Here is a 26,579-nt window from a genome sequence, read left to right on the forward strand (position 1 = left end):
TAGCATTAAAATTTGCCTTTGCCTTTCTATAAAAGTTTTGCAACCACTAAAGAATAATTCTCAGAAAAAAAGAGAAATTGCTCTCATAGAGATATAAAAATGAACGTTGAGATTCATTTGAGTCATAATCCCCACAGGAACCAGGTAGATGGTATAATCACATAAAAGTGTTTGGAAAGGGACACATTATAGGTCAGTAATATTGAGTCATGCATAAATAGTGTTGAATAAATGTGCAAATGGGAGCCAAAATGGTAATTCTGTGGGTGAGTGAGAGGTGAGAATCAATTCAGCTTTTACTAGTGGAATTTGTGTGTGTAGAAACGAGGCATTTTGCATTGCTCTCAGTGACCTGTAATTTAGTTTTATATGGAATCTCCATAACTTTTTGCTTGGGCTGGCCTTGAGCCTCAATTCTCAATTCCCAGGCACTGTTTCCTAAGTAATTGGGTTTACTTGCCTGAGACCCTACCTGGTCCTCTTCCCCTTCTCTCGTGTCTTAGCCTCTCTCCTTACCTCTTTTTATTTCTCACTGAAGTGCTATCTTTGCTTTTTACCTTCACAGAGAAAATGGAGATTATGAGTCTTCTGTGAGGTTTCCCTCTTCTGTGGCTGCTTGCTTCTTGTGGTTCATTAATCCTTTGGCCACGCTCTTCTGCAGGATGTGGAGAAGTTGTGCCATCCCTTGTCTCTCCCCTTTCAACCTCCTTGCTTTCCCAGTGGCCACAAAATAGACTCAACTCGATATTTTCTGAGAAAGAAACTTCCTGACATTTATCTGAGCGTCTCTTTAATTATGAATATATATCTTCCTTTTTGTTCACAGCCAGCTTTGTCTTGAAGGCAGGTCACATTCATCATCTCTTCTTTCTGCCTCCTTTTTATCGCAAATCCTTACAGTAGAACTTGGATCTCAGCAATCCACTAAAACTGCCCTGCTATATTCCATGGCTGATGTGCTAGTTGGCAAATTCCTCAGTCCCCCTGCAAGCCTTCACCTTGACCTCCTTGCATCATTAGAGGTAGTTGACCAATTCCTCTCTCTGATTTCCATAATAAAACTTGCTGGTTTATTCCTCCCTACTTCCCTTTATAGTATCCTTTCTTCCTTCCACCCCTGGTCCTATGTCCTATCTGCAGCTCTGCTCAGCTCTCCTGCTCTCTCTGTTCTCCCTTCCCTGACTCATCTTCTCCCTTGTGCCTTCTCCCTGGGTGCTCCCTCCACCCTGTGCTCCTTCTGTCCCCAAATCAACAAGTTCAGCCTAAGCACTTGCCTGAACTCCAGACTCAGCGGTCTCTTGCCTTCTGAACAGCTCCATGAGTGCACCTCAAAGACACCCAAATACTTGACCAATCCAAAATAGCAGCTAATAGCAGCAAGGGAAATAAGAAGAAGTAGTAGTAAGAGAGAATAAGAGAGACCTGTGAAAAGGAGGAAACTGGTCAATGAGTTTTTCTTTCTCTCCAGTTGCCCCAGCTGGTTTGAAGTGCTTGCTACCCTCTCCCAACTCCACCTTTCTTCACCATAGCTGTGGCTCCCACAGTGTGGTCCCCAGGCCAGTCACATGCATGTCACCAGGAAGTATGAGGAAACACTCAGGCCATAGCCCACACCTACTAAATCAAAACCTCCTGGGTGGGGCCCAGCAGCCTCTCTGGGCAGTGCTGATCCTCCCATACAATTTGTGCATTAGCTATACATTCGTCATAGGCCAGCATCGTGCTACTTTGTCTGCAGGGAGCACCTTGATCCTCTCAGACAAAATTAATGACTTCCTCTCCTGTGTTTCCATCGTATTTTATTCATGCCAATTTGTAAGCACTTACTCTATTATAGTTAGCCCTGTATATGTCTGCCTCCTCCTTAGAGTATGAGATCTCAGGTAATTATTGATCTTCATATTTCCAGCTCTGGGCATAGTGCCTAGCACAAAATACACATAGATCATATCATCACAATTTACTATTATTTCTCACTGTTCCCATGACCCTTTTTCATTCCCTTCTTGTCCTTGCCTTTTCTTTCTTCCTTCTTTCCTTGAACCTGCCTTCTGGGTATGAATAAATAATCAGAAAGAGACCTTACCCTCAAAGGTAATGTTTTTATTGCATTTGAGCTTTCCATCCTCTTTCTGTCTGTGTCGTTCAAGGTTCAACAAGAGAAGCAGGCCACAAATGGAGCTATATTTATATACACATGCATGCGGTTGGTTAGAGTTATTGGAACTTACGAGGATATAGAGTTGCTTAAGCTGTCTGTGTAAATCTGTTGTCTTCATTTATGAGGCTTGTGCTTGACATGAGCTTGGATGAGAAAGATGGATGCAAAGGAGATAGGAGAGAAAAGCAAAGAAAATGGATCCCATAGCCAGGTCAGAGTCAAGGACATGATCAGGACATGTGAGGAAGCTGGAACAGAGTTGCTCCCCACGGCTTCTAACCTTGATGATGGGGGCAGGTTTCTACAAGACAGCCTGGTGCCATTCCTGACCCAGCCATCAGAGAGCTGAAGGAGGGTCCAGGGGAGGGAGCAGTTGCTGACCTTGCAGCTGCCTCATGTCAGGCAGGAGACTCTGCAGATACACTATGATGAGTGTGAGCTACAGAACACACACCAGCATTCCAAAGGTGAAAGCAAAATGCCCCTGTGCAGCCATAATTATTCCAGTGTTTATCCCCCACCCCACCCCCATGGCTGCTGATTTACTTCTGCCTCCAAGTTTTATGAAGATGGCTTTTGTGGCCATCCTTACTAGAAACATAGATGAAAGGAAATCCTGGAAATAATAGTTCGTGAGAGCCAAAGCCATCACGATCTCCATGTTTGATTCTGAAGTACCAGTTTTATTTTACTCTCTGAAGTAAAACATTAGAGAAAAGGGACAATTTAAAAAATAAAAAACAACAACAACAAAAAGATACAGCCAGATGCAGGTGGTTCACATTGTAATCTTGGCTACTTAGGAGGCTAAGGTCTGACAATTGCAGTTTAATGCCACCCCAGACAGGACAGTCCATATAAGACTCTTATCTCCAATTAACCACAAAAAAAGCTGGAAGTGGACCTGTGGCTTAAGTGGTAGAGCACTAGCCTTAAACAGAAAAGCTCAGGGACACTAACCAGGCTCTTGAGTTCACGCCCTAGAACCAGCATACAAAGATAGATAGATAGAACCAGATAGTGAGGAAAACTCTTCCTAGATTGGCTGGTACTAGTAGAATTGGTTCTAGAAAAATGAGTAAGGATCAGACGGGCTAAGACCTCCCTAGGAGACAGGATGATTCTCCACAGAAAACCCTCAGTCATGAGTGAAAGACAAAATTATACTCAGTGTCTTCTCTAGGGTAAAATGGATTTCTAGAAAGAGTATCAGTAAGGACTGAAAGCAGAACCACCTAAATTTAATTAATTAGAATATCATCTGAGTATCGTAGTTAATTGAGAGTTTCTGGAAAGTGGAGAGTGTAACAATGTTCAGTGGAATACAGTATGAAGAGTCCAAGAATTTGGACTCAGCTACCTCTAAGCTGTGCGGTCCTGGGCAAAATATTACAACTCTGTAGGCTTTTGTTTCTCACTGTAAATTGGCAATAAAATCAGTCTCTGCCACATAGAGTTACTATGAGAAGTTAATAAGTAAATCTACGTAAAGGGCTTGGCAGAACTGCCAAAATACATTCTTATCATCATTGGTGTGCTCATTGTTTTTCTTCCTATTTCCCCAGGACATACTTCCCAGGCTAGCTGACTCCAAAGGCTAAATAATACCTTTGAGCACTCTCTGCAGCAAGCTACTTTAGTGGATACTGTCTAGCACAGAACAAATGCCAGGAGACATTAGTTCTATTTATTTGTATGTTCCCCTTGGATTCAGATATAGTTGCTTTCTCTTTCCAACCTCAACCTTAAAAGATATCCGTGTACTTCTGACCTATACAACTTATGGGTGGGAATGGGGCGGGGGGGGAGAACTGGGAGAGAAAAAGGGAAAGGGATGACATTGTCCAAAAAGAAACGAACTCTTTACCTGATCTAGGTAACAGTAACCCCACTGTAATCTCCTTTGTAATAACAATTTTAAAACATTTTTTAAAGTTTTTTCCCCTTGCCTAGGAAATGGCCTTTGCAGTTTTTCTCCACTTCCTGCTTTGGTCGACCTTAGGCAAGCATGAGGAACAAAGCCAGACAACCACGTTTGCCCATGAGGTGTAGGAGAGCTCAAATGCCACCCCAGAGCTTAGGGAACTATCTTGTAGGGTCTACGAAAAGCAAACTGTGTGCATCTATAACTGTGATTGTTATTTTAGAACCACAATCAGAAGCTGTTCGGTATATGACAGGAAGAAGGGGCTGGATATCTCTTTGTCTTTATTAAGCAGTAAAAACAAAGAATGGAATGTTATTCTTTAATTAAAGAGCTCTTCTAACCACTGTCTTTATTTGTATTGCTATCAGGTTTTTATAAATCTTAATCTCTCATAAATTTTCATTCACATCCCCTCCTATCTTTTAATTAGATTTTTTGGTTAGTGGCCACTTGAACTGGTGAAAATCACCAAGCTAGACTTTGGAAACAATAAGGCCCCTTGGGTTTTATTACTCCATTTCAGTATTGATTGGATCCCAGACTCTGTTTTCATTTACATTTCCCTCTTTTCAAATAAAATCTACAGATTCTATCAATGCAGTAATTTCCTGTCTTTTGCCATGCCCATATTGGCTTTACTCCAAACACATAAATTTCCTTGGCAGAGTAAATGAAAGAGTGTGCACTCATTGGAAGGTGTGTACTGCAGCTCTCTTTCAGCTATGTTCAGAAGAATTAAAATACCTCCTGTGCTTTCTGATTTCCTCTAATACCTCCAATACATTTCCTGAATGCTTCCGTTTCCCAGTGTTCCAGCTGCTATTACATTGTGGGGGTCTCATTTTAGAAGCATAGCAACAGCCCCCTTCCTCATCCACACCAACCACTACATCAAACCTAGGGGCTTTCTCATAGGAAAACCTTCCTCATTTAGCCATTTCTCAAATTATGTTTCCCTGGCCCTGTTCAAGCTGTTCTCCTACCTAGAATGCCCTTTTAGCTTAAATCTGCCTGGTGAAACGTTCCCCAGGTGACCATCTTAAATGTCACCTCTCCAATCCATCTTGGCCCAGCTTTCTGGCAGGGAGAGTGCAAGCCTTACTGTGTGGGCCTTGTCAAGCTTGTCATTGGGCAGTGCTTGCCTTTACACTGGTAGCTCTGTCTCCTGAACATGCCGGAACATGGGGACCTTGCTTGCTCAGAGTTGGGCCTCTCCACTGTCTAATGCAGTGCAGCCTAGAAAAAAACCTGGACAAGCAAATACTTGTTCCATGAATAAAAATACTGTCATTTTGAGGGGGGGTGGCTATACATAATAAGGAAAGAATGACAAAGACAATTATTTGATGTTTTTCAGAAGAAACTAGAGAAACTTAAAAGACATAGGTTAGTGATTTACAGCCAGAGGATGAAATGCAGACTTCACAAGACTCAGGTATCTGTAGTATATAGTATCTATTGGAATATTGAATATACAGTGGTTGTATTTGGAGAAAGAAAAAAGCTAGATGTTTTTGCTATAAAGAAAAGAGCATTACATGTCATTTCTGTGACAACTTTGTATTTTACAACTTAATTTTGAATTATAGTGATAATTTTAGTTGTGTTTCACTAAGGTAGATTATTTTGACCTGAACCTGAATGAAGATTCTTTGCTTGACTAAGCCCTTTGGCTTTTGTGCATTTGTTTTTTTGAGACATAGTCTTGATTTATGCAGGCTTCCTAGCACTGCAATTTTCCTAGTGTTTCCATCTGTTTCTGGGATGAGAGTCACATGCTCCTGCAATTGGCCATTGGTTGAGATGGAGTCTTGTTTTGAGACACAGTTGCCTGATCCCCACTTGACAAGTAGCTAGGATCACAGGCGTGAGCCACCACGCCCAATTTGCTTGACTAAATTTTCATGAGGCTACTGAGCCTTCTTGTAAGCCCATCCACCATTTCCACCAATGCACGTCTGGCCATAACTCTGCTAACTTCGTTTAACAAGGACTTCTTTCTTTCTTTCTTTCTTTCTTTCTTTCTTTCTTTCTTTCTTTCTTTCTTTCTTTCTTTCTTTCTTTCTTCCTTCCTTCCTTCCTTCCTTCCTTCCTTCCTTCCTTCCTTCCTTTCTTTCTTTCATTTTTTTGCCAGTCCTGGGGCTTGGACTCAGGGCTGGCTTCTTTTTGCTCAAGGCTAACACTCTGCCACTTGAGTCACAGAGCCACTTCTGGCCATTTTCTGTATATGTAGTGCTGGGGAATCGAACCCAGGGCTTCAAGTATACGAGGCAAGCGCTCTTGCCACTAGGCCATATCCCAGCCCACTAACAAGGACTTTTTGCTCTCACTGTCTAGTCAAGTTGCTCATCCTCCTCTAGCCCCCAGGTGAGTTTGCCAAATCACCATGGCCGGCCTGTAGCAGGGGTCTTGTAAGGTGGATTTGGCCAGAATCCCCTGGAATCCTTCATCTTCTCCTTAGGATCTTTCCATTCACGACCCCTACTTTGGGCTTTGGTGATCTGTCCATGCTTGTGAGCCCTTCCACTACACACCACAACAACGATCCCTAACTAGATTGCATCTTGTATTTGTGTCATCATTGAAGGTCCAACTCACATACCACTGTGGTACCTCTGTGGACTGTGTCCTAATCTCCACAGGCAGAATTAAAATCATCCTTACTATAGTGTAGATGCAGGTCTTCGTGTTAACATATGTATAGCAGTCAGCAGGCCATTCCTTATACTGTCAGCACTTGTGTTTACATTTATGTTTGCTTCAGCCAGAGCCTCTGGTTTTCTCTTGTCTTTTTTCCACCCAGGATTGGGTGTTGAACTCAGAGCCTTGCACTTGCTAAGTAGGTGCTTCACTACTTGAGCCATACCTCCAGCCATTTTTCTTTTGGTTATTTTGAGCCAAGTTGGACTGCAGTCCTCCTATTTGTGCTTCCTAGGATTGTTGGAAATGACAGCGGTGTACCACAGTGCCCAGCCATTTTGCTTCTCCATAGCTGGGATACAGGCAAGCACCACCATGTCCAGCTATTAGCTGAGATGGAGTGTTCTCTTCCTCCTCCTCCTCTTCTTTCTCTTCATTCTTCTTTTCTTCTCTTCTTCATCTTCTCCTCCTGCTCCTCTTTCTCCTTCTGCTTGCAGTGATAGGAATGCTACCGATTCTCCTTTCACAGTTACTAGGCAAGTGCTCTTACCACTGAGCTACTGCCCTCTGATGAACAATTTCTAAGAAATATTTTCAATCCATTCTTTGTATTCTACAAAATTCTATAGCACAGATTTAAAGATTAATTGTACAGGTACTACCATTGGAAAAGGAGGAAAATATCACAGGCAGGTAGCAGATCTAAAGAGTGAGGCAGTGTTCATTGTCTAGAAACCAGGCAGTCAAAGCACAGTGAAGGAGATTGCTGGTGTCAACATGACAAGGAAAACGAAAGGAAAGAAGGTGGGAGAACACATTTGTGTCACAGAAAATGCTTCCCCACATACACTCCGCTCTTCTTATCTCCCCCTCCCCCATACCCATAGAGAAGTGTGGTCCACATTCACAGGGAAATAGAGATGGGACCATTAAGGTATCTGCTGTATGAACTATGACAGGAGTAGCTTGGGTGGTACCGCTAGAACTTGGCCCAGTGCCTCCTTGGGCTGGTGAATAAGCCTAGAGCCTTTGGATTGCCACTGAGGAGCCAGTGTGCAGAGCCATTTAGATTCATGCTTCATACCAACCACTATTCTGAAAATGTTTCTTACTCTCTTCAAGAAAAGTAGGATCATATGTCAGTTAGTCTAAGAACTCTCAGTAGCTCTCTTGAGAGTCCATGTTAGGATGTGTCATGGTTCTGCATGTCTAATTTCTGCATTTAGCCATGGAGACACTTTTACTGATGATTGTTTTATCTGGGGTATTATAGAGAAACAGAACCAATAGTACACACACACACACACACACACACACACACACACACACGAGATTTATTATAGAGATTGGCTTATTCAACTACAAAGGTCAGAAGTACCATAATCAGCTGTCTGACAGCTGGAGACCTAAGGAAACAGGTGGTATAATTTCGTGTGCATTGAAAACCTGAGAACTGGGCTGGGAATGTGGCTTAGTGGCAGAGTGCTTGCCTAGCATGCACAAAACCCTGGGTTTGATTCCTCAGCACCACATAAACAGAAAAAGCTGGAAGTGACGCTGTGGCTCAAGTGGTAGAGTGCTAGCTAAGGGACAGTGCTAAGGCTCTGAGTTCAAGCCCCAGGACTGGCAAACAAACGAACAAACAAAACACCCTGAGAACCAGGAGAGGACCGTTGGTGTAAGTTTAGGACTCCAAGACTCAAGAAGCTAGAGTTCTCCTGACCAATATCAGGAGTGCTCAAGAAGAGTTTGCCTTCCTTCCTTTTCATTTTTGTTTGTTTGTTTTTCATTTGTTTTTGTCCTAGTTGGTCCCTCAGCATATTGGATGATGTCATTCCCATTCACTTAGTCTCTTGACTCTAATGATAATTTATTTCAGAAACATTCAAATGGATATACCCAGAAATAACATCCCTTCCTTAGCCCAGCAAAGTTGGTATCTACAACTAACTTGCAAAGGGTATGTGAAGTGCAAGGTCCAATCCTCAGCACTGAAAAACTAGCAATCAAAAATTAACCAATTCTTTCCAATTCCTTACAAATGGGGCGGTGTCATTCTTTCTGATGGAAGCATAGAATTCATTTGTGTATATGTTCCATGTTTTCTTGCTCCATTCATCTACTGAGGGGCATCTGGGTTGGTCCCATATCTTAGCTATGGTAAATAATGCTGCATTGAACATAGTTGTGCTCACAGCTTTAATGTGGCCTTGTTTATGATCATTTGGGTAAATGTCCAGAAGTGGGATTGCTGAGTCAAAAGGGACCTCTATGTTTAGTCTTTTGAGGAACCTCCATACTGCTTTCCAGAGTGGTTGAACAAGCTTACACTCCCACCAACAGTGTAGTAGCATTCCCTTTTGGCCACATCCCTGCCCGCATTTGTTGTTATTACATTTGGAAATGGAAAGACTTGGAAAAAATCATATTAAATGAAATGAGCCAGACCCAAAGAAACATAGATCCCATGGTTTCCCTCATTTGTAGTAATTAGTATATGTCTAGGATAGTTCTGAAGGAGGATCATAATAGCTCAGTATGTGATATATATGATCATATAAGATGATGCTAAGCAAAATGATCTCCAAGATATGGAAATAAGAGGTTTTTCATTGTTGTTATTTTAATGTACTATGTGAAATTATTTCATTTGTCTTTACTATAGTTTATCCCCTGTTGTCACTGTATTTGATTTTAGTACCCTGGGCATTATATATATATATATTTATCTGAATTAGGGAAAGGAATGGGAACATTAAAATGGTGAGACAAAAGACAAAGGGTGAACCAATTCAACAGTGATAATTACAAGACAATATGTTGAAAATTAACTGTACAATGTGGGTGGGGGGAATTGGAGGGGAGGGAAAGTGGGAGAAAAATGAAGAAGAGCGTAGCAAGTTTGACAAGAAACATACTCACTACTTTACATATGTGACTGTAACTGCTCAGTAAATCATCTTGACAATAAAAGTAAGTTAAAAAAGAAAAAACACAAAAACATTTAAATAAATAAAAAAGGAATTAATCAATGCACTGGGCAGTGGCTCATGCCTATGATCCTAGTTACTCAGGAGGCAGAGACCTAAGGATCACAATTCAAAGCCAACCTGGGCTCAAGTGGTAGAGTGCCAGTCTTGAGCAAAAGAAGCTCTAGGACAGACCCCAGGCCCAGAGTTCAAGCCCCAGGACTGGCAGAAAAAAACATTTTTCTTCTATTTCTTCTATTTCTATTTCATGACATGTAATACTTGTAAGTGCTTAAAATAACAAAATGACCTCATCTATGACAAAGAAGGATTGGGAAATATAGGAGGGTTGATCATTTTCAAGGTCTTTTCCAGATGGCTGTGTGTGTGTGTGTGTGTGTGTGTGTTGGTCCAGAGCCTGAACACGGTCCCTGAGCTTTTTCACTTTACAGTAGAGTTCTACCACGTGAGCCATAGCTTCATTCATTACTGGCTTTTTTTTTTTCTTTCTGATTAATTGGAGATAGAGTCCCATGGACTTCCTGCCTGGGTTAGCTTGGAACAGTGATCCTCAGATCTCAGCCTCCTGAGAAGCCAGTATTATAGGCATGAGCCCACCAATGCCCAGCTCCAGTGTTTTATTTATTTATTTTTTGTATTGTTTCTGGGGTTCCAACTCATGACTTGGGCACTGTTCCTTAGCACTTGATCCACATATCCACTCCCATCTTTCTGCTGGTAACTTGGAGAGAGAGTCTCACACACTTTTTTGCATGGATTTCAGTCTCCTGAGTAGCTAGGATTAAAGACGTGAGCCACTAGCACCTGGCTTCCAGACTGCTTTTTTGTACAGGGTACTATATAAAGGGAGGAAGGTCACCTTTCACAAGGTGTGTGTGCGGTGTTGGCTGGTTTTGAAAGGGCAGGCAGCAGGCAGTGACTACATTTTAGCAGCTCCTGGTTTCCGTGTTTGTCATTCTGGTGATGTATGGCTCTGTGTATTCAGGGGTTCTGGGTTGCTGATTAGTTCTTGCTGTGCTGAGGGAAAGGATGCAAGATGATGTACAGCTGGCTTCAGTATCTATCTGAATTCTCAAGCAACCTCTGTTCTGGTATATTTCATGTGCTTTTTGTCCTTCCCGAGAAGTCATCAACATAAAGTAATTTCCAAGAGACTATTGGAAGGATTAGAAAAAAATAAGGTCATACTTTGCTCTGAAAGCCTATCTTACATCCTCTTTCAACTTTCTTACCAAATTCCCAAGCAGTTGTCATTAAGGTGGAGTAAGTTTTTCCCTCTTTCCTTGGACCTCAGGTGGGTTGGGCATGAAATGCAATTGTTTCTTATAACAATAATTTATAATCAGAGCTTCCAGTTATTGAGAGCTTGTCATGTGCTTAACAGTCTCATGTGTGCTGTGCTCTTCATCTTTACTGTAGCCCGAGTAGAACTATTAGGAACTATTATGAGTCCAACTATTATGAATCCCAATTTATGATGAGAGCACTGAGGTTTGGTGAGATTAAGTGATTTGCACAGCATCACCGAGTACTGAGTGGCAGTATCTGGACTTAAAAACTAGAGATTCTGGAGCTAGGAAATGTGGTCATGGTTACGATTCTTTTCTGAGTTCCCATGTGAAGAGACTGTGAACAAATGGTCGTTTTGACCTCCCCCTTTGGTAGATCACGTCAGGTTGTTTAATGAGTAGATCCAAGTCCAGTACTGGGGGCTTAATGTTCTCATGCAGTAGCCTGGCATTTCTCAGGCATGTCATTCTACCTAACCTGTAGCCACTTAAGATTCAACTTGAATTTTCCTCTTAGATCCCCACCTCTTGGACTTACTTGTCTGTCTGTCTTCTGGGTTTGGTCTTCTTGGTCTGGTTTGTTTCATGTGTGGCTGTTTCTCTTCACTGAATCAGGCCTGAGGTGCTGGTGTCAGAATCCAGGAAGGAAGAGCACACAGGCATCATGAGGCTGACTGCATGTTCTGGCGCTGAGAACTGTCATGATGGGCCCGATGGGCAGCTGGAAGGCTTTTTCAAAGCTGTGGAGCAGGGCATCCTGCCAGGGGGATCTCATTTTCAGTTCACTTATGTTCCCACTGTTCCTCAGGGTTTTTGTTTGTGCTGCCTTGGGGATTGGAAGTCACATGAGAAAACTCCATGTGGCAAAATGACTGGAACAGATTCTTGAGAACGGCTGGATCAGGCATGTGGCAGAGAATCCCTTCCTTGTCATCTATAAAATCAGTAATGATACCCAACCTTGGGAAAAACAACAACAACTCCAAGATGATGTACTGTACGCATGCGCTTGATCTGAGAGATACAAAAATGCAGCCAGGTCTTTAGAGGGAATGATATATGTGTGTCTATAAATAAACATAGTAAAATTATGTGTTTCAATGATTAACCATCACTAAGTGAGGAGGCTATTTCCTAGCCTGAATTCTTCCAGAGACTGGGAGAAACTACCTAATCATTTGGAGTTCTTGGGTATCACCTAATTCCCAGGAAAGGATTCTGTTAAATTAGAATCACCTAAGAATCCTGGGATCTCTCGAGTAGCTTGGGATAGAGTGGCTTTTCATTTGGTAGAAAATCATTTGAGGTATCTGAGACATATTTGGAGTTCACTTAACAGAGTATCTGAATGTATTAAAAGTTCTGCTGCTGTAGTAAGACAACCAACAATAATATGGCTTAAAAATGAAGTTCTTTCTTTCATCCCTGTAACAGTCTAGGGTAGATGTTCCATATGGTCCAAAGAGAGGATCATCACAGATAGCCGTCTGCCACAGAACTGCTATGTTTGGGTCACCGCTCTCTCATCTTACAGGGAATGAATGTTTGAGAAATGCTTACGCCAGTAAGTGGCACACATCCTGCTCATATCCTTTAATCAAGAATTTAATCTTCTCAAAAAAATTCCATCTTATTCATAATCATCTCTATAATAACAATAAAAATGTTTAAGGAATTTAATCCTGTAGCTATAACACAGCACAGAGGAGCTTGTGGAGGGTCCTCAGCCAGGTAGCAACCTTTCCATCACTTTTTTAGGTCAGGTGACCATTCGCTGCTTTTTCTGTAAGGATCAAAGACTTAATTGTTACAGACCAAACTTTAAATTCATTTTCTGTATGTTTGTTTTTTTAATTGTGGTAAGATATTGTAACATACAACTGACTATGCTTGGCATATCTAAGTGTATAATTTAATGTCAAAATGAGATTTCTTTCTTTTTTTGCCAGTCGTGGGCCTTGAACTCAGGGCCTGAGCACTGTCCTTGGCTTCTTTTTGCTCAAGGCTAGCACTCTGCCACTTGAGCCACAGCGCCACTTCTGGCCTTTTCTATATATGTGGGCTTCATGTATACAAGGCAAGCACTCTTGACACTAGGCCATATTCCCAGCCCCAAATGAGATTTCTGAATAGAGGATGTAGCTCAGTGGTTGAGTGTGTGCTTTCCTGCCATTCACAAGGTCCTGGGTTCAATCCCCAGGCTTGTAAGGAAAACACAACAAAAAAAAGGAAACACTGTACAAATTTTTAATAACTTCCCATTCCCTAGCCCATATTTCATCACAGCCTTTACATTTCATCACAACCTCCAGTCTGCTTTGTGCCTTACAGATTTGACTACTCTAGGTACTTCATGTAAACTGAATCGTACGGTGTTTGTTTTTGTGTGAGTGGTCTATTTCACGTAACCGGATGTCTGCGTTATGCTCTATTATGTAACAGCTATCAGAATTTCCTTCTTTTTGAAGACTGAATAATGTTCAGTCATATGAATGAGTAAGGCAGGTTTACTTCATTTATCTGTTGATTACATGGGTTGTTTGTACATTTGCTTGCTGTGAATAATGTTGCTACAAACATGTATGCACAGTTATCTGTTCAAGTCCTCACTTTTTACAGTTACATACTCTAGAGCAGAATGTCTGCATGACATGGTAAGTCTATTTTTAATTTTTGAGGGACCACCATAGAAGTTTCCAGAGCAGCTACACTTTTTGCATGTGCATGAAGATCCTAATTTTCTACATCCTCACGAACACATGTTATGTTTTTTAAGTTAATAACAGCCATTCTAATGAGGTTTTTAAAAAATGTTTTATTGAAGTGAAATATACAGAACAAAGTTGCCAGTGTTTGCTATTTTTAAATGTACAATTTAATAATATTAATTAAATTCACAACATGTTAACAGCCATTGACATTTATTTCCCAAACTTGTTTATTATTCTACTGGTGTAAAAAAGTTTTTTTTTCTTCTAAGATACAAGATCAGTTATAAAACCACAAATCATGTAGTTTTGGAAAATATAAACCTCTCAATTGGGCACTTCATGGACTTAGTATCTATTAAAAAGCAGGCCATATTTCTACTCAAAGGACATAGTGTTGAACTGCTTATGACTTCAACCCTGGCCGATGACCAAAAGCCATGAAGAACACCAATACATGATCCCAAATCTAGAACACTAAGTGACTATTTATTTGGGTGAAACACTTACTGAGGTCTAGTTAACATGCCTTAAAATTTACTTTAAAATATGACTCAGTGACTTTTTGTATATACAATCAGAATAGAAGAAGGGAGAGCAGAGCTTAGTCTTTTACTACCAAAGTAAAAAAGTAATAAAAATAGTTAACTGATTTACATTAAAAGAAGCTTGGAACAACAAATATTAACAAAGATGTGGGGAAAGGGAACCCTCATACACCGTTGGTGGAAATGTAAACTAGTGAGCCCACCATGGAGTCAACAAAAGCAAAAATTCTTGACACAAGAAAGATGCCTGCATACCTATGTCTACTGCAGCATCGTTCGTGCCATGCATGGCAATGTCACAGTGAACTCCCCTGTACAACTAATGTATGCTGATAAGAGTAAATTACCAGACAGAGAGAAAAAGTTGGGATCATAGTATAAATGGTATTTGTGACTTAATAATGCTATTGAGGACTATCCTATTTTTTTTCTGTTCTGCCACCTACAGTACACTTTGAGTCTTCTTGAGTCTTTGCGTTTTTCTGCCATAGCCCTAGACACTGTATTTTCACTACATCATTCCAAGTAAACAGGAAAGAAGTTGGACAAGAAAGCATCTTTTAATTATGAGAGGTGTCAACCTTTTCCATCTGCTCCTTATTAGACTTCATATTGCATGTCACTGACCAAATGCAAGGGAATCTAGAAAAGAACTTGTCAAAGAAAAACTAGAAATCTGTGCTTAGCCTAACCAATCAAGACTGTACCATGGGATGAGCTATCCTGAATAAAATTAGATTTCTGTTAAGTGAAGTCTAAAGAGAAGTGACCACTGGGTTGCTGATTATACCCGTCACACCTGGGCAATATTTATCATCACATCATCATTATTAGAGATATAAATGAACTCTAAGGAGGTTCTTAGCATAGAAACCCTCAGACTATATTGAATTAAATGAGGTACTAGTGAATTCCCTCTGGGGTTATCACATGCATGACACTGGGACAGTGTGTTCTGTTTGTTTCTAAGAAATTCTGTGGGCCACAGCGTGTGAGGAACCCTATAGTCATCTGCCAATTGAATGAAATTGATTGCTGTTAGAAGTCAAGAGATTATCAAAGAAAAAAGTAACCTCTGGTTCTAATTAGAAATCATCCTATTCTTTTGGAGAATGGTAATATTTTACAGAAATTCTTTAACTGTGGTGACCTGCCAGTATAACCCCCAAGCCCCTGCAGAACAATAGATCAACTTCACAGACTGAATAATACTTAGAAGGTGAATCCAGGTCACTTGACTACTGTGCTTTCCTAAGCATATTCAATAGGGTGTAATTAGCTGTTAGCTTGTGACTTATTTGTTGGTTGTTTTGCATATTTCTTTATGCTGATTTGTATCTCAATGTCTGTAAACATTTTAGCAAAAGAAAAAACAAATCTTCTTTGTCATTACCCCTTATAATTGCAAATGGGTTACAACATAATCCGAACCTTCAACTTGTTCATGATACACATGGCAAAGAGTCCCCTAAGGCTCTCAGTTCACAGTCACCATGACATTCCTGGTCATTAGTGGATAGCTCGTTAATCTTTACTGTCCCAGTCCAGCTGGCCCTGAAAGCAGAATGAAAAATTATCATGGTAGAGAGCTCATTTCCTGAAAAATTATAAAGCCAAAAAAATAGCCAAAGACCTTGAACTGTCAACTAACAACAGGCTACATCCTGAGAAGAGTGTCAGTTGATGATTTCATCCTTGTGGGAAGGTTGAAGGGGACTTCTGCAGACTTACTATGAATGAGATCACTAGGCAACATAAACCTAGGGGCCCACTGTATCACTGGCCGAAATGTATGTATGATTGTAGTTAGCACTGATTGAAAGGCTGGCTGCCTGCTACACACTGTTCTCTCTCTTATACTTTCAAGCACCAAACCCTTATGAAGTTGATACTATTATTAGTCCCATCATACTGATGAGGAAACCAACCTGTGGAGAGGACTTACTGGAAACCACATGCTAATAAGTGGCCAAGTGGGGATTATGAGCTCTGGTCATCCAACTCCAGAGTACACAGCTCTAGCTGCCTCTTTCTCCACTGCCCCTTTCCATTTGCAGCAAGGAAATCATTTTCTGACCTTGAGAAAAGTGTGCGCATGCGTGCGCGTGCACACACACACACACACACACACACACACACACACACGGCTTAAAGTCAAGGCCAAGGTGCTGTCCCTCAGCATTGTTGCTCAGGGTTAGCACTCTACCATTTGAACCATACCTCCACTTCTAGCTTCTTGCTGGTTAATTGGAGATGGGCTTTTCTGCCTGGACTGGCTTCAAACCATGATCTAAAGATCTGAGTCGTCAGTAGCTGGGATTACAGGCATGAGTCAGGCTGGTGCCTGGCTGTATGCCACATCAGTCTGTTAGAAATGTCTCTTCCTGATGAAGTATTAAAAGCTGCAAATATGGCCAACCCAGTGGACTTTAATTTTCATTTGTGGTTGGAAGTGTTTTGCTATCATTTGATACAATAGAAAGCTTGTCCTCCAGGATAGTATCCTTTGGCTTTGTTTGCTTCCTTAGTTTATACAGAAAGAACAATCTCTCTGGAATCTGGTGATAAAAGGATGAAACTCATATGTCCCCACATGGTTCAGCAACTTAAAGTAGGGGTATAAAGTAGGGGTCTTGGCTCATGTGGTGCAGTGTACAACTTTGCTTCCATGAGATTCTAAGTCTTCTCTTGGCTATTTGAAGGTAGACTTCCAGAATACCAAGAATGTCATCCGTGGAGACAGACACCACAATCCTTTTGCTACAGTTCATTTTTCCCTTCAAGGAAAAGGAAGAGCTTTGGAGATGCCAGGCCAGCAAAGGAACAGATAAGAGAAAGAAGACGGAGAGGAGTTTTCTCAATGTCACTCCCAGTGTAAGAGAGTCCTTACAATGCAGTCTCCCTCGCACCACAGCCAGGGCAACAGAGAGCGAATCACTCCCCTGAGGAACAATGTTTGTTGCATGAAAAGACCACATGGTAGAAAAGCACAGCATTGTAAATGGCAGCATTGGCTCTCTAGGAAGATTTGACCATTGGAGGAACAACTTTGCAAGTCATTTCGATAAATAGTACCATTTGGAAGTCTTCCAAAGGCAGTCTTAGTGCCAGAACCTTTTTCCACGGGATTTTGTGATTCTGGCTCTTTCCCTCCTTTTTCAGATCATTAGATGACATTCCAGATATAATTGGCCACTTAAAATATGGGGACATGTATCCTTAGTTATTTTTTCCTATGAAATAATATTGAAATATTATTATCAGCAGAGTAAATATAGAATAAAAAAAATACAATGCAGAATGCAAAGCTAGAACTCTTAGCAGTGTGTAATGTTCCTTCTGTTCACTAGCCCAGGGGGAAAAAATGGAATTTATAGTTCAGGTAAACCATTTGTGGAAATACTGGGCCATTTTATTTTTGCAGTACCCAGGATGGAAAGAAGAGACCATCTTTGTCTACCTGCTTTGACTTTCAGTACTTCTGGTCAAGTACATCATCTGAACTGACTGAGCAGCTCAGAGGGACTGCTATGGGTCTCCTGGCAATACTATAGCCATAAGTGCCAAAACAGAGCACAGCAGTGCTACATATCTACTGCCACCATTCTTTTTTTTTTTAAGGGACAAAGGATTTATTTTAATTCATTATTTCAAAGTATTCTATTCTCCATTCCTGAGACCCATGCACAGGACACAACATGACTGCAGTGGGAAAATGGAGCAGAGAATTACTACACCTCCTAGCAGCCAGGAGGGAGGCTGAGGGAGACACTGAAAATGACAGAGAGAAGGGAGAGAGGAGAGGGGAGGGAGAGGAAGCAGGAGGGGAGGGAGGAGGAGGGAGAGCAGAAGAGATTCCTGGTAGAGCCTTCAAGGACATACCCAAAATGACCTGTTTCCTCCACCCAGAAGCCTACAAGTGTTCCACAACAGCCCAGTCCACTGTGGACAACGTTTGTTTTTTTGTTTTGTTTTTGTTTTTTGTTTTTTGTTTGTTTGTTTTTGCCAGTCCTGGGGCTTGGACTCAGGGCCTGAGCACTGTCCCTGGCTTCTTTTTGCTCAAGGCTAGCACTCTGCCACTTGAGCCACAGCGCCACTTCTGACCATTTTCTACATATGTGGTGCTGGGGAATTGAACCCAGGGCCTCATGTATATGAGGCAAGCACTCTTGCCAATAAGCCATATTCCCAGCCCCTGTGGACAAAGTTTTAAAATCAGGAGTCTACTGGGAATATTATATTATCAAAACTCAAAAACATGAATATATTCTATTAAGCAAATGAAAAACACATTAGATACGCAAGCACATGTGAAACGTTTTTGCAAATGCTCGGTATCTTGACATTTGGTCATTTATTTCTAATTTTAAAAATATATGTTAGTGCCACCATTCTCGGAAAGAGGAAAAGAGAAGTGCATGTGTCAGAGTCCTTTCTAGGGACAGAGAAAGAGGTAAAACCTTTGAGATCTGTCATATGGGACATTGAGAGGTAAACAAAACCAGAAAGTGGTTCTGAAAGAAATGTTCAAGTCTCCAAATGATCTTACAATTAGCAGGAGTCTTTTTTTCCCCAGAAAAAGATAGTTTTATTAGGCTTCCATGACTATACTCTCAAGCCCTTCTATATTCTTTCCTTCTTCTGGAGTCCTTAATTTTTAAATTTATACCATCTGATCAATAATCTTTTCAGAAGACATACAACTAGAAATGAAAAAAAAAAAACAAGAACTTTTGCATACAGAGACCACAGCAAAACCAACAACAAAATGCCATCAAAACCACAGAGATAAATTAAATTGACAAAAACCATCATAAAGGGGAAAACTTAAGGGCTTAAAGACTTTAAATTCATTACAGACCAAAATGTGAACCTGATTGCAAAATTGTCTGCATCTTTAATTTGGATATTCTGGTCATGCTGCAGGTAGGAGGCAAAATTTAATTGAAGGAGCAATTTGGCCGATCATCCCAATTTTCTTTTTTTTTAATTTATTTTATTTATCATTATTGTAAAAGTGAATACAGAGGGGCTACAGTTCCACAAGTCAAAGAGTACATTTCTTTCTGGACAGTATTACCCATTCCCTCACTCTCCTAGTTTTTCCCTCCTATCTCCAGAGCAAACATAGAAGAGAGATGGAAGAGCTATGTGGGCTCACCCCTCTCCACACATACACCTGGTGTACCCATACACACATTCACATATACACACATGCATACATATCACATGCATCAACATATGCCTGGACATATACACACATAAACAAACACACATGCACACATAAATGCATATGCGTACACATGCATATACTCATGCAACAGAGACATGTACACAAACATGCATGCACCCATAGCACTGGATACATATGCACACTGATGCTAATATACATACAGATGAACATATCACATGCATGCACATGTGTGTGCATTCATATACACATGCACACACAGAACTCTCTTATTTTAAGCTCCTATCTGGTAGGCTGTATTATGTCCTTTACTGCATTTCTTAGAGTCCTGTTAATGTGTGTTACAGTCCTATTGTAGTATTTCACATGTTTCCCAATCCTTGCCAGAGTTATTTGTATACTATCTAGGATCTAGCCCAGGTCAATAAGACAATAAAAATTTATAGTTAAAAGTAGTATAATCAGATCACAGCTTTAGATGTACAGTCACAGCCAAGTGAGATAAAATCTCTGTTCTGTGGAAGACATTGGTAGGAGAATCACTGACCAAGGAGAGCCCAGGTAAAAAATGCGAGACCCTATCTGAAAAATAATTAAGGAAAAATAGGTCTGGAAATGTGATTCAAATGGTAGTGCATCTGCCTAGCAAACACCAGACCCTGAGTTCAAGCTCTATTACTGCCACTTGTACTGCCCCCTCCAAATAAGACCACAATTTAAAAAAAAAGAACATAGGAGAAAATCTTTGAGATCAAGGAATAAGTAAGGGGTTCTTAGATTTGACATCAAAAGCATTACCCCCAAATGGAAGATTTGGCAAGTTAGGTTTAACTGATGCTCTGCAGAAGACCCTGAAAAGTGCCAATAACATTCAACATGGAAAGATAATCATTTAAGTGAATGGCTCTGTTTTCCATTTAGATGAATGGGCTTACCTACACCAGGCACAAAGTTAACTCAAAATGAACCAAATCCCTAAATGGGAAGAGCTAATACCAAAAACATCATGGACGGAAACAGAAGGGAAGCCTCATAATCCTGAACATGGAAATGACTGCTTGGACAAGTTGCCAAAGCAAGTCAATGAAAGAAAGGTTCAATGAATTGTAATTCATCAAAATTAAAGACTTTGTGACCAAAGGACACACTGACAGGGTGAAATGGCTATTTATGTGTATAATGGGTAAAGCATACCTTTGATAGGAAATTCATATCCAGAATATAAAAATAACTACAGTTCAACTATAAACACCCAAACAACCCAATTTTAAAGTAGGTGAAAGATTTAAATAGACATTTCTCCAGAGAAGGCACATAAACGGCCAATAATTACACTGTCACCTACGTCTATGTAGGATGCAAAAATTACATAAAACTAAAAGTATGTAGAAAGCAAGTGAAATCTGACAAAAGCTGAAGGACTATATCTGAGCCAGTATCTAGGTTGATGATGGTTATGCGTGAAATGATGACTGGAGAGACAGACTGAATGGTGTACTACATTACTTCTTTTTTAGTATTTTCACTGCAGTGCAACCACCTGGTATGTGCTACCCGCTGATCACTCGGTAGCCTTCTCACTTATCACAAAGCAGGGCTCTGTCCTTTAGGAACTCCTCTTTTACTTAATAATGGCACAAAGTGGATCTTGGCAATCCATAGATGTGAAAGAGAAGCCATAAAGGGCTTCCTTTAAGGAAAAATGAATATAATGGGGAAAACATCGTACATATAGGATCGATGCTATGCATGATTTCAGACATCCTCTTTGGGTTTTGGAATCTATCCTCCCAAATAATGAAAGACTACTCTCTTTATATAGTAGACTGGTGTGAATAAATAGTTGTAGTCACTAGAACTCACCAAGCACAAGAGAGATATCAATAATCATGAAGTACATTAAATTGATTGCAAGTATTTCCTCAGTGTCTTTCAACTTTGCACTTTGGCCATTTGGTCCAGATAGGTGTTTAGACTAAGTCGTGGCTGGTAGAAATCATACCAGTCTGGTTGACGTCTGTTTCCTGATCCAAAAGACCAAGTGCTCCCTAATCAAGCAAGCCAGCTCTGACACCTTGCAGGAGGGACTGGTTCAGGGCCTTTAGGAACATCACTGTCCCCTGGCATCCAGTTCTGAGAGTCTCAGCACGTGACAGCGGTGACATCAGAGGTGCCCAGAAATATACAATTCACGTTCAGACTCAAAAAGAGAAATTGGGGGAGTTAGTTCTAAATGTTAAGATAACGAACACTGAGATCTCACTAGAAATGTTCTTTAAGGGCGGCGGTTGTGGCTCAGTAAGGCATTTGTTTAGTAGGTGCAAGGCCCTGAGTTCCATCTCCAGGAAAAAAATATTAACCATATTACCATTGCTTATTAGAAGAGCAGAAGAGGTCACTGGGCTACTCTATTTCTTTAGCACTGGAATTTTGTTGTGTCTGGTGAATTGTTTGTTGGTTTTAGGCATATTTAAGATATCAAGTGTTATATCAACTGTTAATTTGCTATTTGTCATTTTTCATAGAAAATTCTAAAAGTTCAAGTTTTCATCTCAATAGAGGGGTAGGGTTTTTTTCTTTTTGGTGGTACCAGGTTTTGAGCTCAGGGCTTCATACTTGTAAGCAGGCATTCTACTATTTGAGCCATACCTCCACTCCAGCTTTTTCTGTTGAGGTTGAGTCTTACAAACTTTTTTGACCTGTGCTGGCCTAAAACCCTGTGGAGGTAGGGAGGAGGAGGATTTTTTTATGCAGATATTTGAGCTTTAAAAGACATGTAATATCCCCAAGGGCTCAACATGAATATTTTATTTGCACTAATTTAATGCATTACTTTTCACAGCTTTTGTAGTCTCTGGAGTCCACCACCAAGACAGCTGCTCAGCAGCGTGTCCCGAGAAAAGTTCAGATTTGCAAAGCACTTGTCATTTCCGACGATGTTCCTAATTTATTTAGTAACCACTCATTTCTAACACTGCTGCTGGCCAGATTATAGATTAATGTACATGTCAGGTCCATAAATCCATAAATGTTACTAAGAGCATACTAAGAGCTGAAGTATGCGTTTTGTACCTTGTGCCTCTCCTGAACGTCCTAACTCAAAGCCCTTTCTGCTTTCTTAAATACAGCCATGAATAGACCAGTATAAAAACCCTTTTCCTCTTTTTAATGGAACTCTTTGTTGTTTGAACTCAGGGCCTTGCATTTGGTAGGCTGTGCTTGTCTTGAGCCAATCCTTAGCCCTCATGTCTCATGTTTTTGCCCACACTGCAGTCCTGTAAAGAAAGGCATATGCTCCCTTGCCCCACTTATTTAGTGAGAGGCAGTCTCAGTAACATTTTCTTTTACTTTCTTTTTCTGTGCTGGCCTTGAACCATAATCCTCCTAATCTCGTCTCCCGCGTTGTTGTGAGTCACCACACCTGGCCTGAGGATGGAAGTTTTTATGAGAAATTTTCTATCGAATCATTCCTGAGATGGCCACATATAATCTAATACTAGATCGTAATCATCAGTGTTAGCTGTTCAACGTCTCTCCCACAGGAAGGACAGGGCAACAATGACAGATTTGAATCATAAATTGTATTTCTTCCCGATGGGCTTCCTGACCATTTAAAAAGAGTAAGGTGAATATTTGCCTTAATTACTGAGGAGTTAATGAATGGTTATTTTCATTACAGTGGCCCAGGCATGGATGGGAAGAAATGCAGCGTGTGGATGTTTCTACCTCTGGTGTTTACTTTGTTTACTTCCGCTGGGCTGTGGATCGTGTAAGTATGTCCATAATTGATATTTTCAGGATTCAGGTGCAATGTAGATTTAAAAATAGGCTTGGTAGGGAATATCTTTTTGAATATATTTTAAGATACTTTATTTTATTTTTGTCTGTAAATAGTTGGCAAAAGGGCTACTATTCAACATTTCAGTTTTAAACTACAAAGCCAGAGCTTAGAGCCAGTGGCTCGTGCCTATAATACCAGCTCCTCACAAGGCTGAGACCTGAGGATTGCAGTTTGAAGCCAACCTGGGCAGGAAAGGACATCTTCTCTCCAATTAACCACCAAAAAGCCAGAAGTGGAGCTGCGGCTCAAGTGGTAGAGCACCAGCCTTGAACAAAAAAGTTCAAGTACAGTGCTCAGTCCTTGAATTCAACCCCAGGACCGGCCCATGCACATGCGCATACGCGCGCTCACACACGCACGCACGCGCACACACACAGTACAATGCATCTTGATCAATACCAACCCTTTTCATCACTCTTCCCTCCTTTCTCTCTTCATTCATCTACCCCTCCACTCCTCCTCCCCTCCCACACCTTAAGTGTCAGCCTCCTGGTATTCATTCTGTTGTAATTCTCCCCTGCATACCATACTTCAGTTAATACATAGGTCAGGACATTTGTGTATACTTGCATATGCCTCTGTATGTATTTACTTGTGTATTTATAATTAGAAATCGCTTTCACATACAGGAGGAAACATGAGTCCTTTGTTTCTCTGGGTCTGGTTTACACTGCACAAGCTGTCCGTCAGCTTTTTCACTCAAGTCTGGTGCTCTACCACTTGAGCCACAGCTCCATTTGGGGAGTCGGGGCAGACTTTGCTGGTTACTTGGAAATAAAGAGTCTCATACACTTTCCCACTGGCTTCTAACTGAGATCCTCAAATTTTAGCCTCCTGAGTAACTAAGACTATAGGTGTGAGCCATTGGTGCCCAACCTACAAATACTTTCAAATAATATATTTACTAGTTCAATCTTGCTCAAGTTTCCCTGGCTTTGCTCATCTTTTATTACTCAAAGTAATAGTGAGGCTGCTCAATGAATTATATGAAGCAGGTCTTGAAGAGTACTCGTATTTTGTGTTGATCTGCTGTTCTTGTGATGCACATTAGTAAACAGGTTACAGGATTTTAGTATTTGCAACATTTTCTTACTTGACACAAACAGGTTATGAGTTCCATTTTTAGTCCAGTTTATAGAAGAGTTATTTTGATGAGGACTATTATGTTCATAAAATGAAATCAGTATATTACATAGCCTGGCTTTCCATGGCAGTATACCCGTACTTGCTTATTTCAAGTAATATTCACTTTAGGGAGATTTTGTTAGTTTCTTGAAGTTCATTAAGAATGGTGGACACAAGCCAGGCATCAGTGGCTCATGCCTGTAATCCTAGTTACTCGGGGGCCTGGGAGCTGAGGATCATGGCTTGATGCCGTCCTGGGAAGAAAAGTCTGCAACTCTTGTCTTCAGCTATCAAGCAAAATGCCCAGCTGAAGGCATGACTCAAGAAAGAGACCACCCACTGTAAGCACAAATTCTGAGCAACAGTGCAGGTCCTGAATTCATGTTCCACTACCAGCACAGGAGGGAGGGAGGGAGGGAGGGAGGGAGGGAGGGAGGGAGGGAGGGAGGGAGGGAGGGAGGGAGGGAAGAAGAAAAAGAAATAAAAGAATGGTGGACACATATTCTCAAGAAATTAGAAACTCTGAAGTCTTATTTGCACAAAGTTGCGGGTATTTCTTTGTTTACATTTTTTGCCAGTTCTGAAGTTGAACTCAAGACTGCACCTGCTCAGTTTGCTTGCTCTACCATTTGAACCATACCTCCAGCCCAGCTTTTCGCTGGTTATTTTGGAGATGGAGTTTTGTGGACTTTTATGCCCAGGTTGGCTTCAAAAAAAGATCCTCTAGATCTCAGCCTCTTGAGTAGATAAGATTATAGATGTGAGTCACCAGCGCGGGGCTCAGAGTTTATTTCTTTGTTTTTTAGTTTCTACATTATAGTCATCACTATTAATTTTGGAGGTGTTTTGAAAGATCAGATAAATATTAATAATGGCATCTGAGCTTCGACGAAGTAGTTAAAGAACACTGAGCTGGGTGCTGTTGGCACATGGATATAACTATAGGAGGGTGAGATCTGCGGATCTCGGTTCAAAGCCAGCCAGGGCAGGCAAGTCCAAGAGACTTGTATTTCCAATGAATCACAGAGAAGGCCAGATGAAGCACTGTGGCTCAAGCGGTAGAGTGCAAGCCTTGAGCAAAAGGAGATCAGGTATGGTGCCCAGGCCTTGAGTTGAAGCCCCAGAACTAGGAGGGAGGCAGGGAAAGAGCATTGTCTTAGTTTTTATAAAAGAACAAATATTTTTAAAAGCAAAAAATGAATCTGATTTAGTATACCCAATCTGATGAGCAATTCTTGGGTTTGTTGGTTGATTGGTTTTACATTGCTCTGAATAAATTTCTCATTGTTTCCTGATAGGTACTTTATAGCTGTGGAAGATGACAAAATTTTACCATTAAATTCAGCTGAAAGGTAAAGTTTAACGCTAGGGAATTTATTGTTCACCCAAAGATGTAGCCAAATCTGTGTCCCGGGCAAGATTGCCTTGGGTGAGTGTCTGTGTTTTAACCCATGTCTCTGTGTTTTCTGTTACCCAGGAAGCCTGGGGTGAAGCATCCTCCGTACATAAGGTAACTCCATCAGTGATCTGTTGGGACTTAGGAAAACCTGGGAGGGTTACGAAGTTGAAAAAGGTAATCACAAAGCATGTCTCCGTTTTCCAGCATTGCAGGTGATGCCCCTCCTGCCAGCTGTGTGTTCAGTCAAGTCATGAACATGGCGGCCTTCCTAGGTAAGATGAACAGAAAGAATGCGCTATGCACTTTGGTGCATTCTTTTTTATTTTAAAATTCCCCAAAGCCAAATCCAAAAATGGTGAGATTACTTGATAATTGAATATCATATCCATGTCAGTATGTGGAAGGCAGCTTTTTGTTTTAAACTGGAAAAGTCCAATCGCCCTGCTTACCTTACATCTTTCCTTTCCTCTTCCCTGAACCATCTCATTTCAAGATACTTGAACTTTGTTTTCTTTTCTGAATGAAATAAGATATTTTATGTGCCATCAAACCCTACATGAAAATGTAACCTGGTGCCATACATTTGCTCTAAAAGAACTCTTTCGTTATTCCTTCACTGGAAAAGATGGAAAAATGGCACAGGCCCCCAGGATAAATATTGTTTGTGGCTATTGATTTTCCCCTAAAGGTCAATGTTGACATTAGAACAACACTCTCCTGTGTACTGGGCACACATCCAGCTAGGAATAGGCTTAAGAAA

At 40.9% G+C, this 26,579-nt stretch overlaps 1 protein-coding gene across 1 annotated transcript in view; it reads left to right on the plus strand.

The window, feature by feature from the left end:
- The window catches only part of Tmem150c (transmembrane protein 150C), a 59,541-nt gene that overhangs the window by 18,976 nt on the left and 13,986 nt on the right, over positions 1-26,579 (plus strand). The window contains exons 2-5 of the mRNA XM_048364625.1: positions 23,134-23,223; positions 25,719-25,772; positions 25,898-25,930; positions 26,024-26,091. Coding sequence (XP_048220582.1) covers positions 23,144-23,223; positions 25,719-25,772; positions 25,898-25,930; positions 26,024-26,091 — 235 coding nt within the window. The 5' untranslated portion in view covers positions 23,134-23,143. The remainder of the gene's footprint in view (positions 1-23,133; positions 23,224-25,718; positions 25,773-25,897; positions 25,931-26,023; positions 26,092-26,579) is intronic.

The sequence above is a fragment of the Perognathus longimembris genome, chromosome 16 (genome assembly GCF_023159225.1).
Source record: "Perognathus longimembris pacificus isolate PPM17 chromosome 16, ASM2315922v1, whole genome shotgun sequence".
Taxonomy (NCBI): Eukaryota; Metazoa; Chordata; class Mammalia; order Rodentia; family Heteromyidae; genus Perognathus; species Perognathus longimembris.